The following is a 21572-nucleotide window of genomic DNA, read 5'->3' on the forward strand; positions in this document are numbered from 1 at the left end:
CAGTTTCAGTTCAATTCAGTTATTATTTTTAATAGAATGGATCATTAAAAGCAAAGGGTATTGCACATAAATAAACACTTCCGATAATCCTTCAGAACGTTGATCGGCTCAGCTGACCGACAATAAATCGTAGCCTATAATAACAGCGTTGCATTGGCCTATCAAACGGTTTTAAATAAACAAACAGAAACAGTAGCATGTGCATCTTTTAGATCAATTAGGCTATGAAAATTAGGCTGCCTTTAAATATAAAAATGTATTAAATAAGAATGGTTTAGAGCGGCTGGGTGGCGCAGCGGACATTGCGCTTGTCACCAACGCAAGAGACACCGGGTTCGACTCCGGCTGTCGGCGTTGCCTCCGGCTTGGGCCAGCCGTCATACTAACTCAATTGGCAGAGTTAGCGGGTGGAAGTCGATGGGTGGTAATCTGGACGTTGTGGACAGCGACTCCTACAGGTCGGTTGGGGACGCCTGCACAGCAGAGACAGGAAATGGCGGGGGTAGTGTGAGCCTCCCACATGTTACACCTCGCCAATGAGAGTCCGCGCTGGCAGGTGAAAAGATGTGACAGGCTGCCTCCTCGTGTATCGGAGGGGACACATGATGCAAGGCTTCTATCCTCCAAACAACCGGCCAGTGGGGGGCATATGCGAGCAACGTTCAAGACAGGCGAGGGGAGAATTGGCACAGTGGAATTGGGATGGGAGAAAAATAGAAAAAGAGGATCAAAATTCACAATTTTTTTTTTTATAAAATAAATAATAATAATAATAATAATAATAATAATAATAATAATAATAATAATAATAATAATAATAATAATAATAATAATAATAATAATAATAATAATAATAATAATAATAATAATAATAATAATAATACGAATGTGGAGATTGGCACGACTATTTGAAAACTCGAACTCATCCCTACCGTCTACTCGTATCCACATCGATTTCCAGAAAATTGCAAAGCAATCGGAGCCAATCAGAGACTGCGTTGATGTTACCCTATGTTCTGCACACCAGTGGAACGCAGCCCCTGATTGGTTCCCATAGTTGATGATGTGAAATAAAGGCTGCCGCTGGCAAAACAGAGAGGGCGTCTCCTGAAGCAACGAATGTTAACCCTTTCACTGCCGCACTACCAAATGGTTAACCCTTTCACTGCGACAATACACAGAAGTTTAACCCTTTCACTGCCACACTACAGAAGGTTAACCCTTTACTATCACACTACCGACGGTAACCGGTAGGGTCAAAGGGTTAACGTTAGTAGGATGAACACGGCCATAAAAAAAAATCTAACCCTAACTAACCGTACTGTCATGCACTTGTCCTAATAAACTAACCTACACTGTAACACGCAACACTTTGATGAACATTGTTGCTCAGCTGATAGAGTTGTGCCCTTCCTGATGACTTGTCGTACATAACTTGTAAGTAGCTTTGGATAAAAGCGTCAGCTAAATGACTAAATGTAAATGTAAAAAAATCTAAGTGCAGTTATAGCAGAAACCAGACTAAATATAACAGCAATCACGCAAGAACAAGAGTATGCACTAGCTGACTTTCGCGGCGGACCGATTGAACTACTTTTGTTATGCCGATTGGCTGAAGGGGTTTGTCCGTCAAGGCAAGTACTCCCGCCCACTAAAATGGGTGTCTGCGGCTAGAAGCTTCCGGATAGGAGCTTTCACGTCAGAGAGGAGTGGAGGGCAGTGTGGCGAAGGCAAGGACAACACAAGAACATGCTAAATAAATAAGCAAAACATGAAATCACAAACAGAAGCCAAAAACTAAATAAAACTGAAGAATATTGTTGCTCTTCTATATGTCGTATTGTGTGTCGTATGTGTGCGTGTTGCAGTTCTCTCCTTATTAGGATTTGTTGTGCATATAGCGAGGCCCTCCAGGGAGTGGAGCTGGCGGACTGGAGTCTACCCAGGGACCGTGGCTCTCTCTGGGGGAGAGACTGGAGTCTAGCCAGGGGCCGTGGCTCTCTCTGGGGGAGAGACTGGAGTCTACCCAGGGACCGTGGCTCTCTCTGAGGGAGAGACTGGAGTCTAGCCAGGGACCGTGGCTCTCTCTGGGGGAGAGACTGGAGTCTACCCAGGGACCGTGGCTCTCTCTGAGGGAGAGACTGGAGTCTAGCCAGGGACCGTGGCTCTCTCTGAGGGAGAGACTGGAGTCTACCCAGGGGCCGTGGCTCTCTCTGGGGGAGAGACTGGAGTCTACCCAGGGACCGTGGCTCTCTCTGGGGGAGAGACTGGAGTCTACCCAGGGACCGTGGCTCTCTCTGGGGGAGAGACTGGAGTCTAGCCAGGGGCCGTGGCTCTCTCTGGGGGAGAGACTGGAGTCTAGCCAGGGACCGTGGCTCTCTCTGGGGGAGAGACTGGAGTCTACCCAGGGGCCGTGGCTCTCTCTGGGGGAGAGACTGGAGTCTACCCAGGGACCGTGGCTCTCTCTGGGGGAGAGACTAGAGTCTACCCAGGGACCGTGGCTCTCTCTGGGGGAGAGACACCGCCAGACCTGGCTGCCTGACACACACCTCCAGTCATGAATGAACCTGCTAAACCTGCACCAATAAGCTGGCATTTCTACCATCCCTGCCTCCTCCCCCCAGGCCACTGCTGTAAACAACAACAACATGCTGTCAGTCAACTGGTTAAATAACAGCTGGTATTAAGAAATAAACATGTTCTGCTCACACACACCCGGCATAATCGTGTGACTAATTTAAGTCAACAGGAAGAGGAAGATAAAGGCGGGGAATATCCTCCTATCCTCCTAACCCCCCCCCCCCCCCCCCCCCCCTCTCTCTCTCTTATGGGGCCTGGCTGTGGGCCATTTATACTGATAGTGTGTAAAAGAGTCTCATGAATTATGCATGAGGAGATATCTGCCCGTGTCCCAGTTAACATGGTGCCGTGGAGAAAGGGGTTACGCCACACGCACACCAGACGCACACGCATGCATCCACACACGCACTGGCGGGTTCCGTGCGAGAACGCGTGCGTGGCTGGGCACACCGAGTCCGACTTCAGAGTGGGCGGAATGCCTAGTCTATTGCAAAGTCAGTCCCCGTTTGAAGATTTTTTAAAGATTTCCAGTTCCAGTGTTCTATTGTCCATTTTGCATGTATAACCAGATATTATATAATTAATTAGAATGTTAGAATTCATTTTAGAATGATGATCAGTGTGACTGTACTCCTGAAAAAGTATAGTAGTATGGTTTATTTGTATTGGGAAAGATACAGACACATTAGCTGGTTGAACAACATCTATATGTGTGGTAATAATGCAGATATCGAGTGTATTTCTGTGAAAATGCGCGTGGCGCACGCCTCTGAATCCAACCAAAGCGAAAACGATCGCTTCCAGCCCGCGGTGGGCACAGCTACGTCCGTTAACATGGGAGCGAAAGTGAAGCGCTGGTCGCCTGCCCGCCTTTGTGCGCGGCTGGTGTGTCTGGGCTGTTAGGGTGAAAGGGGTTAGGGTGAAAGGGGTTAGGGTGAAAGGGGTTAGGGTGAAAGGGGTTAGGGTGAAAGGTAGGGATGTCCCGATCCGATCACGTGATTTTCAGAAGATCGGGATCGAAAAAAACTATAATAATAATCTGGATTTTTATTTTTTTTATTCAACAAACATGACCATGTTCACGTCTTAAACTCATACTGAGGCCTAAGTTTTGGTTTTAAATTGCATATCATCATTCATTTATTTATTGTCACACAGAGCAGAAGAATTTTGCCAAAACAAACGTATTTCCTTTGATTTAATTATACATCCGCATTTCATTGTTTACTTGTATGCCGTGACAAATAAAACTCTCGACTTGAAAAATACATCAAATGATTTATGTCAAGGATGAGGGACATCCACTAGTTGCAGAACTTGCAGTCACCTGATTTTTACAGACGATGGCGCCATTGCTCTCATGAAGCAGCAGGTTGGAGGCGGAGTTTTTAGATTACTCCGATTGCAATGCCTCGCTTGAATGAAGTTAACTTTTCACCTGGATAACGTCAACATTCAGGGTGAATGTAATGTGAGAAATTGGGATGGGAAAAAAAATTCAAAAAAATTATAAACTTTTTTTTATCGGATCGGGAAAGATCGGTATCGGTAGATACTCAAAATCACATGATCGGGATCGGTTCGGGAGCAAAAAAATGTATCGGTCTTTCATCCCTAGTGAAAGGGGTTAGGGTGAAAGGGGTTAGGGTGAAAGGGGTTAGGGTGAAAGGGGTTAGGGTGAAAGGGGTTAGGGTGAAAGGGGTTATGGTGAAAGGGGTTAGGGTGAAAGGGGTTAGGGTGAAAGGGGTTAGGGTGAAAGGGGTTAGGGTGAAAGGGCTTAGGGTGAAAGGGGTTAGGGTGAAAGGGGTTAGGGTGAACGGGGTTATGGTGAACGAGGTTAGGGTGAAAGTGGTTAGTCCATACTGATGGTAGATAACATGTTCTTATTAGTCCAGTGGCCTACAGCCCACCCGGGAAGCATAGGACTGGCTTTAACCCTTTCACTGCCACACTACAGAAGGTTAACCCTTTACTATCACACTCGGTAGTGGCCAAGAAGCCAGGCTCTCTGGGGGTTTACTGGGGGCCCGTGGCTAGTAGAAGGTATCCGTGTTTTGTTGATTTTTCACCCTAAGAAATGCGTTTATAAAAAAACCTAAACCTCACTGGAGACATCATCACGTTGCACCTTAACCTGCTGACGTGTGGCTGTGAAAGGGTTAACCTTCTGTGTATTGACGTAGTGAAAGGGTTAACCGTCTGTAGTGTGGTAGTGAAAGGGTTAACCTTCTGTTAAACCACATCCCACTACTGAAGACACACTGGTTAACCCTTCCACTGCGACAATACAGAAGGTTAACCCTTTCACTGCCACACGACAAAGGGTTAACCCTTTCACTACCACAATACAGAAGGTTAACCCTTTCACTACCACACCACAGACGGTTAATGTGAGTCAGGTAATCGTGAGCTTGTAATTGCGATAGAATCAGAAAGTTCTTTATTGCCAAGTAGTTTTCACATACAAGGAATTTGATTTGGTCATATTTGGTGCGACATTAATGGACAGACAATTACAGTAGAATAAAATAAAAAGGTAGAATAAAATAAAATGGAATATAAAAAAATATATTAGAATCAATAGAATAGAATTATAATAAATTATATTAAATAAAAATAGGCCAGGGCTGTACAACTGTGCACAATGTGGTCCAGTATATACACAATACAATAAAAATATTTAGCATGGCTGTGCAATTGAGCAGTAATGTGCAAAAAGTATAAACAGTTAAGTATGAAGAGTTTTGATTGTATATACAAATAAATATATAGTCCAAGGTAGATAGGGTATTCTACCTGTTGTTTTGACTATTGCGGTTATTGAAGTTGCATATTTACAGCGAGGTTTTAACACTGATGTGAACGGACCACATCCACACCTCACGTTGCATCACAGTCGAGCGTTATGGCGGGAAGGTGAACAAAGCAAATGATGAGGAAAACTGCTTCTGCTGCCAATATAGTCTTCTTTCCTCACATTAGTGACAGGAGGCTTCGCTGATCAAACAACATACTAACAGATTTATAGGTCAAGCGTTTTGAATCCAGGTAATTAAAAATAAATGTAATGTCAATTAATTAAATGGTACCTGTTACAAAGGGTCAGATTAAACCGAATATATATATTTATTGCGTGAGATCCCTTGTATAATATTTGTATATCGTTTGATATCCCTTGTATATTCTTTGTATATATACACGGAATATCCCTTTACCTGGGTACAAACCAGACCATAATATTCGTTCTCCTATTGGACAGCGACCCCTAGGCGCCAACGACCATACCCCCAATGGCAAGTTCAAAGGCAACGCCAAGGCATGTCTCAACATGTCCAGGTTTGCGCAGTAATACGAGACAGAACTGAGGTTGGCACTAGATAATTCACCTTACGTATAAATACGGCGCAGGTGGAAACAGCAGCAGTTCGTTCATTACTAGAAAGCCTTCACCACGAGTCAACGACCAAGTGAAGTGAGCAACCTTGCGTCTAAATAGAGCACTTAGAACATGTGCGAATAGGATAGTAAAGTGTCATAGTTTGGTGAAGTAACGTCAAGTTCAACCTAGTTTAATGTGACGGATAGTGCACAGGAGAATCTACACCGGCGAATGCAGAACCATTTTCGGGTTGGATTATATTGCTTTGGTACCGTGACTGCTGGAGCAGAGAACCGTCTACCCCACTATCGTGTGGGATCTACCCCCGTGAGGAGCATCCCTCGAGCCCGCCTCTAGGAGGAGGCTGGCTAGCTTTCATCCATGCTGTCGGGCATACTGGATTATAGCTGTTGCTTTGTCTACGGATCAAGGGAGTACTGTACCGACTCCCGTAGCTGGAGCTTCTTTATTCCTCGTTGACCCAGACTTTGCACCCGAACATTCCTCTACCCTGCCGGCTTACACCCGGAGGGAACCCCCCAGTGTCTCCAGCTGGTACTAGTGTGCCTTATGTAATTGCTATGCTACAGGTGGCGTCAGTTTATACCCATCTTACTATTCTCATGGACTTACGCTCTTGACCTGCTTTAAGTGTTCTTCGCCTTACAAGCGCAAGTATAATTCTCAATCTGTAACCTACCGTTGCTTGCTCTAATAATAATAAATCCCTCTAACTAGAACTTTATGTGTCATTGCCGTATTCTTGTGTGGGTGTTCACCAGATATATTCATGTACTGTATGGCCAGTAATTAAAGTACATAACTAAGTAGTGGTTTAATAATACCATACTCTCAATACAGTCAGGGAATTGTACCCCTCAGTTACAGTACCCATCCATTTAAAACCAATTGGCATGAATATTTAATTCATAATGAAATCTTACGTTGTCATAATGGATCCATGGGAGGTGGTGTCCTAGTTTCCTGCCATATACAGTAGCTAGGAATGATAACAAAAAATTGAAATTACCGGTATAATAATAAAGTTTCATAAACTACTATTTTACTAGGTCAATGGCTGTGAAACCAAAACTTGGACCAGAATTCTGGTGGTATTATTATTATTGCTTTTATTTATACTCGAAAAATCATTGAGGCCTGGCCCTCATTTACAATGATGCAGAGTACAGCGTCAAAATATAAATCAATACACGCTGTATTGATTCAGGCACCGACGGTCAAGAGGACAAGTAGGTCTCAAATGGGTGGTAGTCTGTCACTTCCTGTCACTCTCCTGTCGTTAAGGTTACACACTGTAACTAATCTGTATGGCTGTGTATATATTTTAGTAATGCACCACGTACACCGGGATACTTACTGTTTACAGTAAGACCAGCTAGTGTTTACAGTAAGACCAGCTAGTGCTTACAGTAAGACCAGGCTAGTGTTTACAGTAAGACCAGCTAGTGTTTACAGTAAGACCAGCTAGTGCTTACAGTAAGACCAGCTAGTGTTTACAGTAAGACCAGCTAGTGTTTACAGTAAGACCAGCTAGTGCTTACAGTAAGACCAGCTAGTGTTTACAGTAAGACCAGGCTAGTGTTTACAGTAAGACCAGCTAGTGTTTACAGTAAGACCAGCTAGTGTTTACAGTAAGACCAGCTAGTGTTTACAGTAAGACCAGGCTAGTGCTTACAGTAAGACCAGCTAGTGTTTACAGTAAGACCAGGCTAGTGCTTACAGTAAGACCAGCTAGTGTTTACAGTAAGACCAGCTAGTGTTTACAGTAAGACCAGCTAGTGCTTACAGTAAGACCAGCTAGTGTTTACAGTAAGACCAGGCTAGTGTTTACAGTAAGACCAGCTAGTGTTTACAGTAAGACCAGCTAGTGTTTACAGTAAGACCAGCTAGTGCTTACAGTAAGACCGGGCTAGTGTTTACAGTAAGACCAGCTAGTGTTTACAGTAAGACCAGCTAGTGTTTACAGTAAGACCAGCTAGTGTTTACAGTAAGACCAGGCTAGTGCTTACAGTAAGACCAGGCTAGTGTTTACAGTAAGACCAGGCTAGTGTTTACAGTAAGACCAGCTAGTGTTTACAGTAAGACCAGGCTAGTGTTTACAGTAAGACCAGCTAGTGTTTACAGTAAGACCAGCTAGTGTTTACAGTAAGACCAGCTAGTGTTTACAGTAAGACCAGCTAGTGTTTACAGTAAGACCAGCTAGTGTTTACAGTAAGACCAGCTAGTGTTTACAGTAAGACCAGGCTAGTGTTTACAGTAAGACCAGCTAGTGTTTACAGTAAGACCAGCTAGTGTTTACAGTAAGACCAGCTAGTGTTTACAGTAAGACCAGGCTAGTGTTTACAGTAAGACCAGGCTAGTGCTTACAGTAAGACCAGGCTAGTGTTTACAGTAAGACCAGCTAGTGTTTACAGTAAGACCAGCTAGTGTTTACAGTAAGACCAGCTAGTGTTTACAGTAAGACCAGGCTAGTGCTTACAGTAAGACCAGCTAGTGTTTACAGTAAGACCAGGCTAGTGCTTACAGTAAGACCAGGCTAGTGTTTACAGTAAGACCAGGCTAGTGTTTACAGTAAGACCAGGCTAGTGCTTACAGTAAGACCAGGCTAGTGCTTACAGTAAGACCAGGCTAGTGTTTACAGTAAGACCAGGCTAGTGTTTACAGTAAGACCAGGCTAGTGCTTACAGTAAGACCAGGCTAGTGTTTACAGTAAGACCAGGCTAGTGCTTACAGTAAGACCAGCTAGTGCTTACAGTAAGACCAGGCTAGTGTTTACAGTAAGACCAGGCTAGTGCTTACAGTAAGACCAGCTAGTGTTTACAGTAAGACCGGGCTAGTGTTTACAGTAAGACCAGCTAGTGCTTACAGTAAGACCAGCTAGTGTTTACAGTAAGACCAGCTAGTGTTTACAGTAAGACCAGGCTAGTGCTTACAGTAAGACCAGCTAGTGTTTACAGTAAGACCAGGCTAGTGTTTACAGTAAGACCAGGCTAGTGTTTACAGTAAGACCAGCTAGTGCTTACAGTAAGACCAGCTAGTGTTTACAGTAAGACCAGCTAGTGTTTACAGTAAGACCAGCTAGTGTTTACAGTAAGACCAGGCTAGTGTTTACAGTAAGACCAGCTAGTGTTTACAGTAAGACCAGGCTAGTGTTTACAGTAAGACCAGGCTAGTGCTTACAGTAAGACCAGGCTAGTGTTTACAGTAAGACCAGGCTAGTGCTTACAGTAAGACCAGCTAGTGTTTACAGTAAGACCGGGCTAGTGTTTACAGTAAGACCAGCTAGTGCTTACAGTAAGACCAGGCTAGTGCTTACAGTAAGACCAGGCTAGTGCTTACAGTAAGACCGGGCTAGTGCTTACAGTAAGACCAGGCTAGTGCTTACAGTAAGACCAGGCTAGTGCTTACAGTAAGACCGGGCTAGTGCTTACAGTAAGACCAGGCTAGTGCTTACAGTAAGACCAGGCTAGTGCTTACAGTAAGACCGGGCTAGTGCTAGAGCGAGTGAGTGAGTGAGTGAGTGAGTGAGTGAGTGAGTGAGTGAGTGAGTGAGTGAGTGAGTGAGTGAGTGAGTGAGTGAGTGAGTGAGAGATGGGGAGGGGTGGAATTAGCAGAGATTGAGAAAGAGCAATGGGAAGAGAAAACCGGTTACAAAATGAGAGAAGGAATCTCTCTCTCTCTCTCTTTCTCCCTCTCCTTCTTACATCATCCTCTTCCCCAGGTTCTAATTTAAGAGCACCAGGATTAGAGGCTCCATAAATTACTTCCTAAAATTTCAGCCAGGCATTTGGCACAGACACACGCCAACCGCTAAAACAAATCACAGGCTGCTGGGCGCTGGAGAGGAGCCCCGGTTCACAAGGGGCCAATATTCTCCCGACAACTGAGATGTACGACAAGCGGTATTATGCACACTGGGCCTTGTTCAATGTGCTAACAAATTAGGTATGGAAATGCCAACGGTAGAAACCCAGCTCAGATACGCTAGTCACAATCACACCGCAAGTACATACATGACATGGGTATGGGGTGATTACAAGAACAAGTACCCAGTTTCTTCCCCTCAGCCGCCAGGCTGATCAATGCCTCAGCCCCCCCCCCCCCCCCCCCGCCCCCAAGTGACACTGGCACAATGACACTGCACTGCACTGGTCTTTACTGGAACTCTGCACTTTATATATTAGGGCTGTCTTAAATACTTCGAAGCTTCGTTCGATGGGCATGGGATTCGAATATGAAAATAAAATTCGATTATTACATTTTTTTTATTTTTTTTTGTGCAAAATCAACTGTGCCTCTCTTTGTTAACTACAACAAGCAATGCTGTTTGTTATTTAAGATGAGGTCGGACTCGGCACTGACAGATTTGTGTTCATTGTGCTGCTTTTATAAAGCCTCAAATGATGGCTTACAATATTTCATGAAAGCAAAGTGTTTTGTTTGTCTAAGATTTTAAAAGGTTTAATCTTTACAGCACTGACAAAGTTGAACAAAGTGCTGTACAAGTCCCACAACATTAAAAAATATATATATGTCTCTCACCCCAGAAGCTTCGAATTCCAAAAAAATATTCGAAGGTCAGCCCTATTATATATATATATATATATATATATATATTTAAATTATTAATCCTCCACTGCACTGTTTTTTTGTCCTGTGTCTGTGTTGGTGTTGTTGTTACTGTGAAAAAGATTATGGACAAATGCATACACTGTAATGCCGCAACAATTACCAATGTGTTTTTACACAAATGGCTTAATAAAGGAATCGGAATCTGAATGTGAGTAGCAGCAGTAGTAGTGTGGTGTATTTAAATAAAAAGAAGTGGTGTACATCCAAACTTACTTTCATATTGGAGGCCTCTGTCTCCAGCTTGGTGAGATGATTGGAGTTGTCTTGGAGCTCTTGTCTCAGGTTGGAGTTCTCCATCTTCAGGGCTTCAACCTGCCTCAGCAGCTGATCATACGATGCTGCACACATCTTGGACTACCTCCTGACCTGCACACAGACAGAGACAGGTTGTTAACACATGCAGCGCTGAAGACACACTGACGCCTGCTGCACACATCTTGGACTACCTCCTGACGGACGGACGGACAGACAGGGACAGACAGGGACAGACAGACAGACAGACAGACAGACAGACAGACAGACAGACAGACAGACAGACAGACAGACAGACAGACAGACTGTTAATACATGCAGCCAGGGCTTGACATTCACTTTTTGGCTCGCCAGCCACTGTGGCTAGTGGATTTCCAAAGTCACTAGCCACTCAGCATTTTCATCAGCCAAAAATCACACACACACACACTCTGTCCAAATATCCAGTTCGTTTTTATAGTGTAAGGTTTGGCTACTTGAGACAGAGAGAGACTCATTACGGGCAACGCAAGTAAGTGCACACTGCGTTCCGAGAGAAAAAAAAAGAGAGAGAGAGAGAGAGAGAGAGAGAGAGAGAGAGAGAGAGAGAGAGAGAGAGAGAGACTCTTCACTACGACTCTAAAACGGTGCCGCTGCACGGTCTACCCGCCAGAGTGGCTGGTAAGAGTGACAAGAGTTACCCACCACTGCCGAATTCTACCCGCACTTGGCGGGGGGCGGGTGTTAATGTCACGCCCTGCACGCAGCGCTGAAGGAACACTGAAGCCGCCCCGATTACTTTTTTCTTTTGCTCCAAAGCTTTAGCGGTAATAATTCTTCCCGTGTGCAAAGTTTCAATGCCGTGGGAAATGGTGGTGTGGTACTGTAGATAGATATTCTGAAAGTTCTAAATGTCTGAGAATAACTCAAAATGATTTCTATAAGATATTGCTGATGTACTAGTACTGGCTTCTTGCTGGAGGGGTAAAAAAAACATACAAATCTTGAGTTTGGCAGCGATGGGCAGGGACCGGAGCTCAGACACTCTCAGGTCAGTCCTACGAGACACATCCACTCATATCTACACCTCATTACAGGTCATAAATAATCCTACAACGGTGCACAAATATTGGACCAGGCCTGGACACAAGACGCGCACGTACAGTACACACGTCAATACATCCCAGCTCGTGGAAACGCACACCTCCATGCGGTTCATTACAGTTTTATCAATGCTATCAATGAGTAGTAACGGCCTGAATAGCTTTCACAGGTAATCATTTTACAGTGTTTACATAATTAACTACTTCCTGACATGAGCACACACACACACACAGGCACACACACAGGCACACACACACACACAGGCACACACACACACACACAAACACAGGCACACACACACAGGCACACACACAGGCACACACACACAGACAGGCACACTAACACACACACAGGCACACTAACACACACACACAGGCACACTAACACACACACAGGCACACTAACACACACACACACTAACACACACACACACACTCACACAGGGAGTATGTTCACTGGACTGCTCTGCAGCTACTAGCCAACACACTCCATGCTACACTGCTCTCTCCGACTGCTTGGTCAAGGCTGTCCATTATGTCACACAACTAGAGCCACTGTCTAGGTTAGTGGGAGGATGTGATCAGTCACAACACAGATAAAGGCACTTAACAATCGAGAATAATGCAGCAAAACAGGAAATGAAAGATGGTTGTCAGGCCACAAACAAACAAATGAAAACCCTAAAAAACATGAAGTCATAATAATAATAATAATAATAATAAGTAGGGCTGTCAGTTTATCGCGTTAATTAGATGAATGAATTACACTGCAAATGATCTCGTTGTGAAAATTAACTAAAAAAATTATAATAATAATAAAAAATTAGATATGTATTTTTATAAAAAAAATATGTATCTCATTCATTCCATAAGAACATAGAATACATTTACATTTACATTTACATTTAGTCATTTAGCTGACGCTTTTATCCAAAGCGACTTACAAGTTCTGTACGACAAGCCATCAGGAAGAGCACAACTCTATCAGCTGAGCAACAATGTTCATCAAAGTGTTGAGTGCTACAGTGTAGGTTAGTTTATTAGGACAAGTGCATGACAGTACGGTTAGTTAGGGTTAGATTTTTTTTTTTTTTTTTTTTTTTTTTTTTATTCAGATAATGGTTGAATACACATTTACAGACTTTTTCTTTAATATGGTCATTTGCATGTTCTTGGTATCCGATTCTAGGGACATCTATGGATCTCAGGGAATGTATTCCCAGTGTCAGAAATACGGCGTCTGTTACTAGGCTTGAGTAAATTGTAATGAACCAAATGAGAATATCAATAAAAAATGTTTTATCTTTGACTGTGAATAACACCATGCTAAAATTTACCAGACCTGAAAAATCTAAGCAAATGAATAAATGGAAGATGATTAAACAGAAGGTTTTGTAGATACAGTACTGAATTCTGCCATCCGGACACATGCCATTTGAAATATGATTATAGAATATAGAATATCAGGCCTAAAATGGTTATGCGATTAAAATGCGATTAATTAGATTGATTAATTAATTACAAATCCTGTAATTAATTAGCTAAATTTTTTAATCGCCTGACAGCACTAATAATAAGTTAATAACAGTCTAACTGGACAACACAGCTCAAAGTCATGTCCTACTTGATAACTTGATAAGAGCCTTTCCTATCAATATTGGGAATAGATTAGCCTATAGGGCTCAGGGAGAGGAGAGAAGTTAGTCGCTTGTTACGCATCGCCCCGGACGCCAGTCACCATCTTTGGCGGGTTGCGGGCCGCCACAGTCTAATTGGTCCCGCCACAGTTTTATAATGAACTACATTTATTTTATTAATATATATATTTTTTTTTAAATATTTGTTTAAATATAAAGTTTGCCAATAGGGATGTATCAGTAGTATTGGCAGTGGTAGTAGTCGTAATAGTAATCCAGTATATCTTTTTGTTTTCTAAAAATAAACCAGTTCAACACAGGTTTACCACTTTTGCTTCATTTCTTTGATGGCTCAAATGTATGCTCTAGTCGATTTTGTGTTTTGAGCACAAAGTTCATCATAGATCATAGATAGGGGGGGGGGGGGGGGGGGGCATGCCCTAGAGGGGCCGAGGTTCACCCACCACCACAGTCTCACAAAATCCTGTGGGAAACACTGTTGTGACATTTTCTGTAGCAGCTCTTCGAACACCATCCTCTGACCCAGACATCTGCCCGGCGACACAGACGGCCATCCTCTACTCGCCTGCACAGGCAGCAGCTTGATCTCCCAGAAGGCCGTGCATCGCGGTGCTCTGTGTGACACACCTTCCTGAGCCCTATGAGCTATAAGCCTGTATGATCTCTCCAGGGCTGTCTCTACACACATGCAGCAGTGGTGCGTGAGGCTGGGGATCGTTTGACATTTTTCAATACCTTGTTACATTTTGGATTGTGTTTGAACAGAAGAAATATTTATATTCTATATTTACATATATATATATACATTTGTCTGCATATAACTGCATATAACCCATCTATACTTATACACCTGCAAATACCCCTTATGCTGTATATACAGTACATAATATATATATATATATTTATTCTCACCACCTATTCCACACTTTGTCCATATTTTCCTGCACATAGTCCTTTTACATATCTGTAGATACTATATCTATACTACTACACTACTACTACCATAGTGTCTTTACACCTCCTGTACCACTGTATTAATTATACTAGCACTCTGCACTGATTAGCACTACACTCGGTAGTACTAATTTGTATATTTTGTACCCAGTTTAATATCCTGTACATGTATATATTACTGTTGCACTTTACTGCTACATTTGCACTCTGGTTGGATGCCAAACTTATTTTCGTTGTAATGTACTTGTGCTGTATGATGACAATAAATTTTAATCTAATCTCATCTAAATGTGAACAAAACATGCTTATTAGCTCACCGACAGTGATGAGATGAACTACTTAGGTACACAGTCATTCGATACAACAGAATTTTGCAATACTAGCGTTTAGGGCTGACCTCGATTAGTCGAGTAGTCGACTAATCGATCAAAAAGGAGCCGTAGTCGACCTCTTAGTCGGATGATAAATAATATATAATATTATTTTTTTGTCATTCTTTCCAAAAGAAAAGAGGCCTAGAAGCGCGGCTAACGCTAATGGCACGCATACCAGAGGCTAACTGCCTAAGAAAACAGGCACAGAGGCACTGAAAGAGGATTTCACCATCTAATGAACACACTAGACTAGACAAATATCAAGATGTATCCATCAGTGGACCAATTGTCAGTGGACTGGACAAGAAGCCTTCAGTCGACTCCTTCAGACATTAACCCTTTCACGGCCGCACTACCAAACGGTTAACCCTTTCACTGCGACAATACACAGAAGGTTAACCCTTTCACTGCCACACAACAGCAGGTAACCGTCGGTAGTGTGATAGTAAAGGGTTAACCTTCTGTAGTGTGGCAGTGAAAGGGTTAAGCACCCCCCCCTCCCACAGCCCAAATGGAATGATAAAAAAAATATATATATATATCAAAGTCGACTATACAAATCCTTAGTCGGGAACAGGCCAACTAGTATTGAAGCAATTCGATCGACGACCATAAAAGTATTGAGTTCCGACGGGCCGGTCGAGGTGGTGGTCCTGGTCCTGCAGCAACATCACGCTGACGGAGGTGGTGGTCCTGGTCCTGCAGCAACATCACGCTGACGGAGGTGGTGGTCCTGGTCCTGCAGCAACATCACGCTGACGGAGGTGGTGGTCCTGCACTGCAGCAACATCACGCTGACGGAGGTGGTGGTCCTGCACTGCAGCAACATCACGCTGACGGAGGTGGTGGTCCTGCACTGCAGCAACATCACGCTGACGGAGGAGGTGGTCCTGCACTGTAACAACATCACGCACCGCTGACGGAGGTGGTGGTCCTGGTCCTGCAGCAACATCACGCACCGCTGACGGAGGAGGTGGTCCTGCACTGCAGCAACATCACGCTGACGGAGGAGGTGGTCCTGCACTGCAGCAACATCACGCACCGCTGACGGAGGTGGTGGTCCTGCACTGCAGCAACATCACGCTGACGGAGGAGGTGGTCCTGCACTGCAGCAACATCACGCACCGCTGACGGAGGAGGTGGTCCTGCACTGCAACAACATCACGCTGACGGAGGTGGTGGTCCTGCACTGCAGCAACATCACACAGCGCTGACGGAGGAGGTGGTCCTGCACTGCAGCAACATCACGCTGACGGAGGTGGTGGTCCTGCACTGCAGCAACATCACGCTGACGGAGGTGGTGGTCCTGCACTGCAGCAACATCACGCTGACGGAGGAGGTGGTCCTGGTCCTGCAGCAACATCACGCTGACGGAGGAGGTGGTCCTGCACTGCAGCAACATCACGCAGCGCTGACGGAGGAGGTGGTCCTGCACTGCAGCAACATCACGCAGCGCTGACGGAGGTGGTGGTCCTGGTCCTGCAGCAACATCACGCACCGCTGACGGAGGAAACGGCCAATCATGGCTGTCGTTTCATTTCCTGTGCTGCTGCTCACAAACGGCCCATAACGGACCGAGTGCTGTCGGCTCCTCATTAGATTCATTAAATCATTCAGAAGCCAGGCGGTCCTGGAGGCTGCAGCTGAACCAACGTCAGGACAAATGATCCGCCACGGTTTGAAGAGCGGCAGGATCTTATTCTCCCCGGCCCGGAGTAGGGACGGCCGTGAGTAATACTTTACTGGAGTACTTAGGGACGGCCGTGAGTAATACTTTACTGGAGTACTTAGGGACGGCCGTGAGTAATACTTTACTGGAGTACTTAGGGACGGCCGTGAGTAATCCTTTACTCGAGTACTTAGGGACGGCCGTGAGTAATCCTTTACTGGAGTACTGAGGGACGGCCGTGAGTAATCCTTTACTGGAGTACTGAGGGACGGCCGTGAGTAATACTTTACTGGAGTACTTAGGTACGGCCGTGAGTAATCCTTTACTGGAGTACTTAGGGACGGCCGTGAGTAATACTTTACTGGAGTACTGAGGGACGGCCGTGAGTAATCCTTTACTGGAGTACTGAGGGACGGCCGTGAGTAATCCTTTACTGGAGTACTGAGGGACGGCCGTGAGTAATCCTTTACTGGAGTACTTAGGGACGGCCGTGAGTAATACTTTACTGGAGTACTGAGGGACGGCCGTGAGTAATCCTTTACTGGAGTACTTAGGTACGGCCGTGAGTAATCCTTTACTCGAGTACTCGCCTCCTACAGTTCGGTCGGGGCGCCTGCTAAGCGCGGATAGGATCTAAGTAGTGTGATCCTTCCACACGTTACAGTCGTTACACCCTCTCAGTGAGAGTCCACGCTGCCAGGTGAAAAGAAGCGGTTGATTGGCTAGACGTGTGTCGGTCGGAGGAAGCATGTGATAGCCTCCACTCTCCCAGACCGACTGTGGGGGGTAAGTGCGCAGCGACCAGGAAGGGGATTGGGAATTGGCATAACGACTAACATTGGGATGGGAGAAAAACGGAGGAAAAAGGAGGGGGAAAAGATAAAAAAAAAAAAAAAAAAGGCACGCACACACAGACACAGACACACACACAGACACAGACACACACACAGACACAGACACACACACAGACACAGACACACACACAGACACAGACACACACACAGACACAGACACACACACAGACACAGACACACACACAGACACAGACACACACACAGACACAGACACACACACAGACACGCACACACAGACACGTCACACACAGACACAGACACACACACACGTCACACGTCACACACAGACACACACACACAGACACACAGACACAGTAAGGCAGGAGTGGTGGACATGCAGAGCCAGATGAACTGGGGCTGACAGGACAGTAGAGGCTGATCTCTGGAGACACGGGAGCCGCTGTATTTTTAGCCTGTCGGCCATTATAGGAGAAGGAGAATGTCTCACTCACTGGTTATTAAATTATCAGAGACATGTCACATATCACCAGCCCCTGGACCACTCTCTGCGCGCTACACATGTCCTATAGATGATGAGGCTAGTTGTACAAAACACACAGAAATAATAATATAGGCTCAAATTCTATTAAAACCATATCCAGCCGAGAGGTCCTCTCTCTCATCAAGTATCCAAGCTACTGTTTTACTACTGTTACAGTGATGTGTCATCAAGTATCCAAGCTACTGTTTTACTACCGTTACAGTGATGTGTCTCATCAAGTATCCAGGCTACTGTTTTACTACTGTTACAGTGATGTGTCTCATCAAGTATCCAGGCTACTGTTTTACTACTGTTACAGTGATGTGTCATCAAGTATCCAGGCTACTGTTTTACTACTGTTACAGTGATGTGTCATCAAGTATCTAAGCTACTGTTTTACTACTGTTACACTGATGTGTCATCAAGTATCTAAGCTACTGTTTTACTACTGTTACACTGATGTGTCATCAAGTATCCAGGCTACTGTTTTACTACTGTTACAGTGATGTGTCATCAAGTATCTAAGCTACTGTTTTACTACTGTTACACTGATGTGTCATCAAGTATCTAAGCTACTGTTTTACTACCGTTACAGTGATGTGTCATCAAGTATCTAAGCTACTGTTTTACTACCGTTACAGTAGGCCTGCCACGATAACAAATTTTGCTGGGCGATTAATTGCCCCCGAAAATATCGCGATAAGCGATATTATTGCGACCGGTTAGAGAATTTTTTTTTGAGAAATTTATTTCCCAAAACTTTTATTTTGAAGCCCACCGCTCCGTCTTTTCCGGTGTTTTAGACTTTTATTTTGAAGCCCACCGACCGGACCGGAAGTATTGTTGTTATTATCCTAGCTTGCTGATGCTGCTGGTGGACTGGGGCCAGCTAACGTTAGCTTGCTGATGCTACTACTACTTCGACATGCTGCTAATGGGCTGGGGCCAGCTAACGTTAGCTTGCTGATGCTGCTGGTAGTAGGGGTGGGAATCACCAGTTTCATCATGATACGATACGATATCGATTCTTTGGACAACGATACGATATTTGCCGATATCACAAAGTCTCTCACGATACAATACGATACGATTAGATTCAGGTGCCTGCGATCGATATGAGATGATATCATATGCCCATTTAACACAATCAGTTATGAGACTCGCCACAGGATTTTCAAAATAAGAGTATCGATATGAATCGATCTTATTACATCGCATCGATCCGATTCGATCGTTGATAATTACATCGATGTATCGATCTGGATCGATGTATCGTCCCACCCCTAGCTGGTAGATCGACATGCTGCTAGTGGACTGGGGCCAGCTAACGTTAGCTTGCTGATGCTGCTGGTAGATCGACATGCTGCTAGTGGACTGGGGCCAGCTAACGTTAGCTTGCTGATGCTACTAGTAGATCGACATGAGCTAATGATAAAACAAATGTTGAGATTGTTGGTGAACAACTAACTTTAAGTTAGTTTTAACGTTAGCTACTAACGTTAAAACGCTAACGTTACACTACAAATAACGCTACTTGGTTAAAAGGAGCAACACTATTGAGAAATGTAGTTAAGCTATGTGGTGTTGCCCCACGGAGCTCCTGTGCTGTGCTCTCTGCTCTGTAGTAAAGCCAGCGGCCCGCCTCCCAACACGGACAGTGACTGACAAGGGGCACTGGTTCCGCCTCATTAAAACAAACGCGCAAATAGCAATTAATCGCGCCCGTCAAAATCATTGCATTAATTTGAATTATCGCGGCAATTAATCGATTTATTGCTTATCGCGGCAGGCCTACGTTACAGTGATGTGTCATCAAGTATCTAAGCTACTGTTTTACTACTGTTACAGTGATGTGTCATCAAGTATCTAAGCTACTGTTTTACTACTGTTACAGTGATGTGTCATCAAGTATCTAAGCTACTGTTTTACTACTGTTACAGTGATGTGTCATCAAGTATCTAAGGCAGCTACTGTTTTACTACTGTTACACTGATGTGTCATCAAGTATCTAAGCTACTGTTTTACTACCGTTACAGTGATGTGTCATCAAGTATCTAAGCTACTGTTTTACTACTGTTAGTGATGTGTCATCAAGTATCTAAGCTACTGTTTTACTACTGTTACAGTGATGTGTCATCAAGTATCTAAGCTACTGTTTTACTACTGTTACACTGATGTGTCTCATCAAGTATCTAAGCTACTGTTTTACTACTGTTACACTGATGTGTCTCATCAAGTATCTAAGCTACTGTTTTACTACTGTTACAGTGATGTCTCTCATCAAGTATCTAAGCTACTGTTTTACTACTGTTACAGTGATGTCTCTCATCAAGTATCTAAGCTACTGTTTTACTACTGTTACAGTGATGTGTCATCAAGTATCTAAGCTACTGTTTTACTACTGTTACACTGATGTGTCATCAAGTATCTAAGCTACTGTTTTACTACTGTTACAGTGATGTGTCATCAAGTATCTAAGCTACTGTTTTACTACTGTTACACTGATGTGTCTCATCAAGTATCTAAGCTACTGTTTTACTACTGTTACAGTGATGTCTCTCATCAAGTATCTAAGCTACTGTTTTACTACTGTTACAGTGATGTGTCATCAAGTATCTAAGCTACTGTTTTACTACTGTTACAGTGATGTGTCATCAAGTATCCAAGCTACTGTTTTACTACTGTTACAGTGATGTGTCATCAAGTATCTAAGCTACTGTTTTACTACTGTTACAGTGATGTGTCATCAAGTATCTAAGCTACTGTTTTACTACTGTTACACTGATGTGTCTCATCAAGTATCTAAGCTACTGTTTTACTACTGTTACAGTGATGTGTCATCAAGTATCCAGGCTACTGTTTTACTACTGTTACAGTGATGTGTCATCAAGTATCTAAGCTACTGTTTTACTACCGTTACAGTGATGTGTCTCATCAAGTATCCAGGCTACTGTTTTACTACTGTTACAGTGATGTGTCTCATCAAGTATCCAGGCTACTGTTTTACTACTGTTACACTGATGTGTCTCATCAAGTATCCAAGCTACTGTTTTACTACTGTTACAGTGATGTGTCTCATCAAGTATCTAAGCTACTGTTTTACTACTGTTACAGTGATGTGTCTCATCAAGTATCCAGGCTACTGTTTTACTACCGTTACAGTGATTTCTCATCAAGTATCTATCCTGCATTCAAACTTTTATTTAAATCACTGAGGTCACCCTTACAATGATGACACAGCAGCACACAAGTACTATAGAAGTAGCAGAATTAATACTACTTCAATGGTGGCGGAGGTACGAGACTGGTATCAAGTATTTAAACTAGCATCCGCCATCACTAACGTGAGTGCAAGAGGAGCGCCCCGAAGCAACAAGAACATCAATACGTCCAACATTTATGTGCACAGTGCAAGCTGTAAAATACTTGGGATTTCTACAATGGCTACTTTTAACGGACCTCCAGAGTCTGTATCTGAGCCAAGTCAAACAAAACAAATGGAAGCACACTGCTCTGGTCTCAGGGCCGTGCCTGCTCCACGCGCTGGGGAGTCGCAGCAAGCTGCATGATCTGGCCTCAGCCCAAGTATTACGTTAAGTGGAGAGAGAGAGAGACACACGACCACTAGCAGCTTAT

General features: G+C 44.0%; 1 protein-coding gene across 1 annotated transcript in view; it reads right to left on the reverse strand.

The window, feature by feature from the left end:
• Positions 1–21572, reverse strand: part of apc (APC regulator of WNT signaling pathway) — a 236617-nt gene that overhangs the window by 145590 nt on the left and 69455 nt on the right. Inside the window, exon 2 of the mRNA XM_084325051.1 lies at positions 10826–10978. Coding sequence (XP_084181177.1) covers positions 10826–10960 — 135 coding nt within the window. The 5' untranslated portion in view covers positions 10961–10978. The remainder of the gene's footprint in view (positions 1–10825; positions 10979–21572) is intronic.

The sequence above is a fragment of the Notolepis coatsorum genome (assembly GCF_963971535.1).
Source record: "Notolepis coatsorum genome assembly, chromosome: 11".
Taxonomy (NCBI): Eukaryota; Metazoa; Chordata; class Actinopteri; order Aulopiformes; family Paralepididae; genus Notolepis; species Notolepis coatsorum.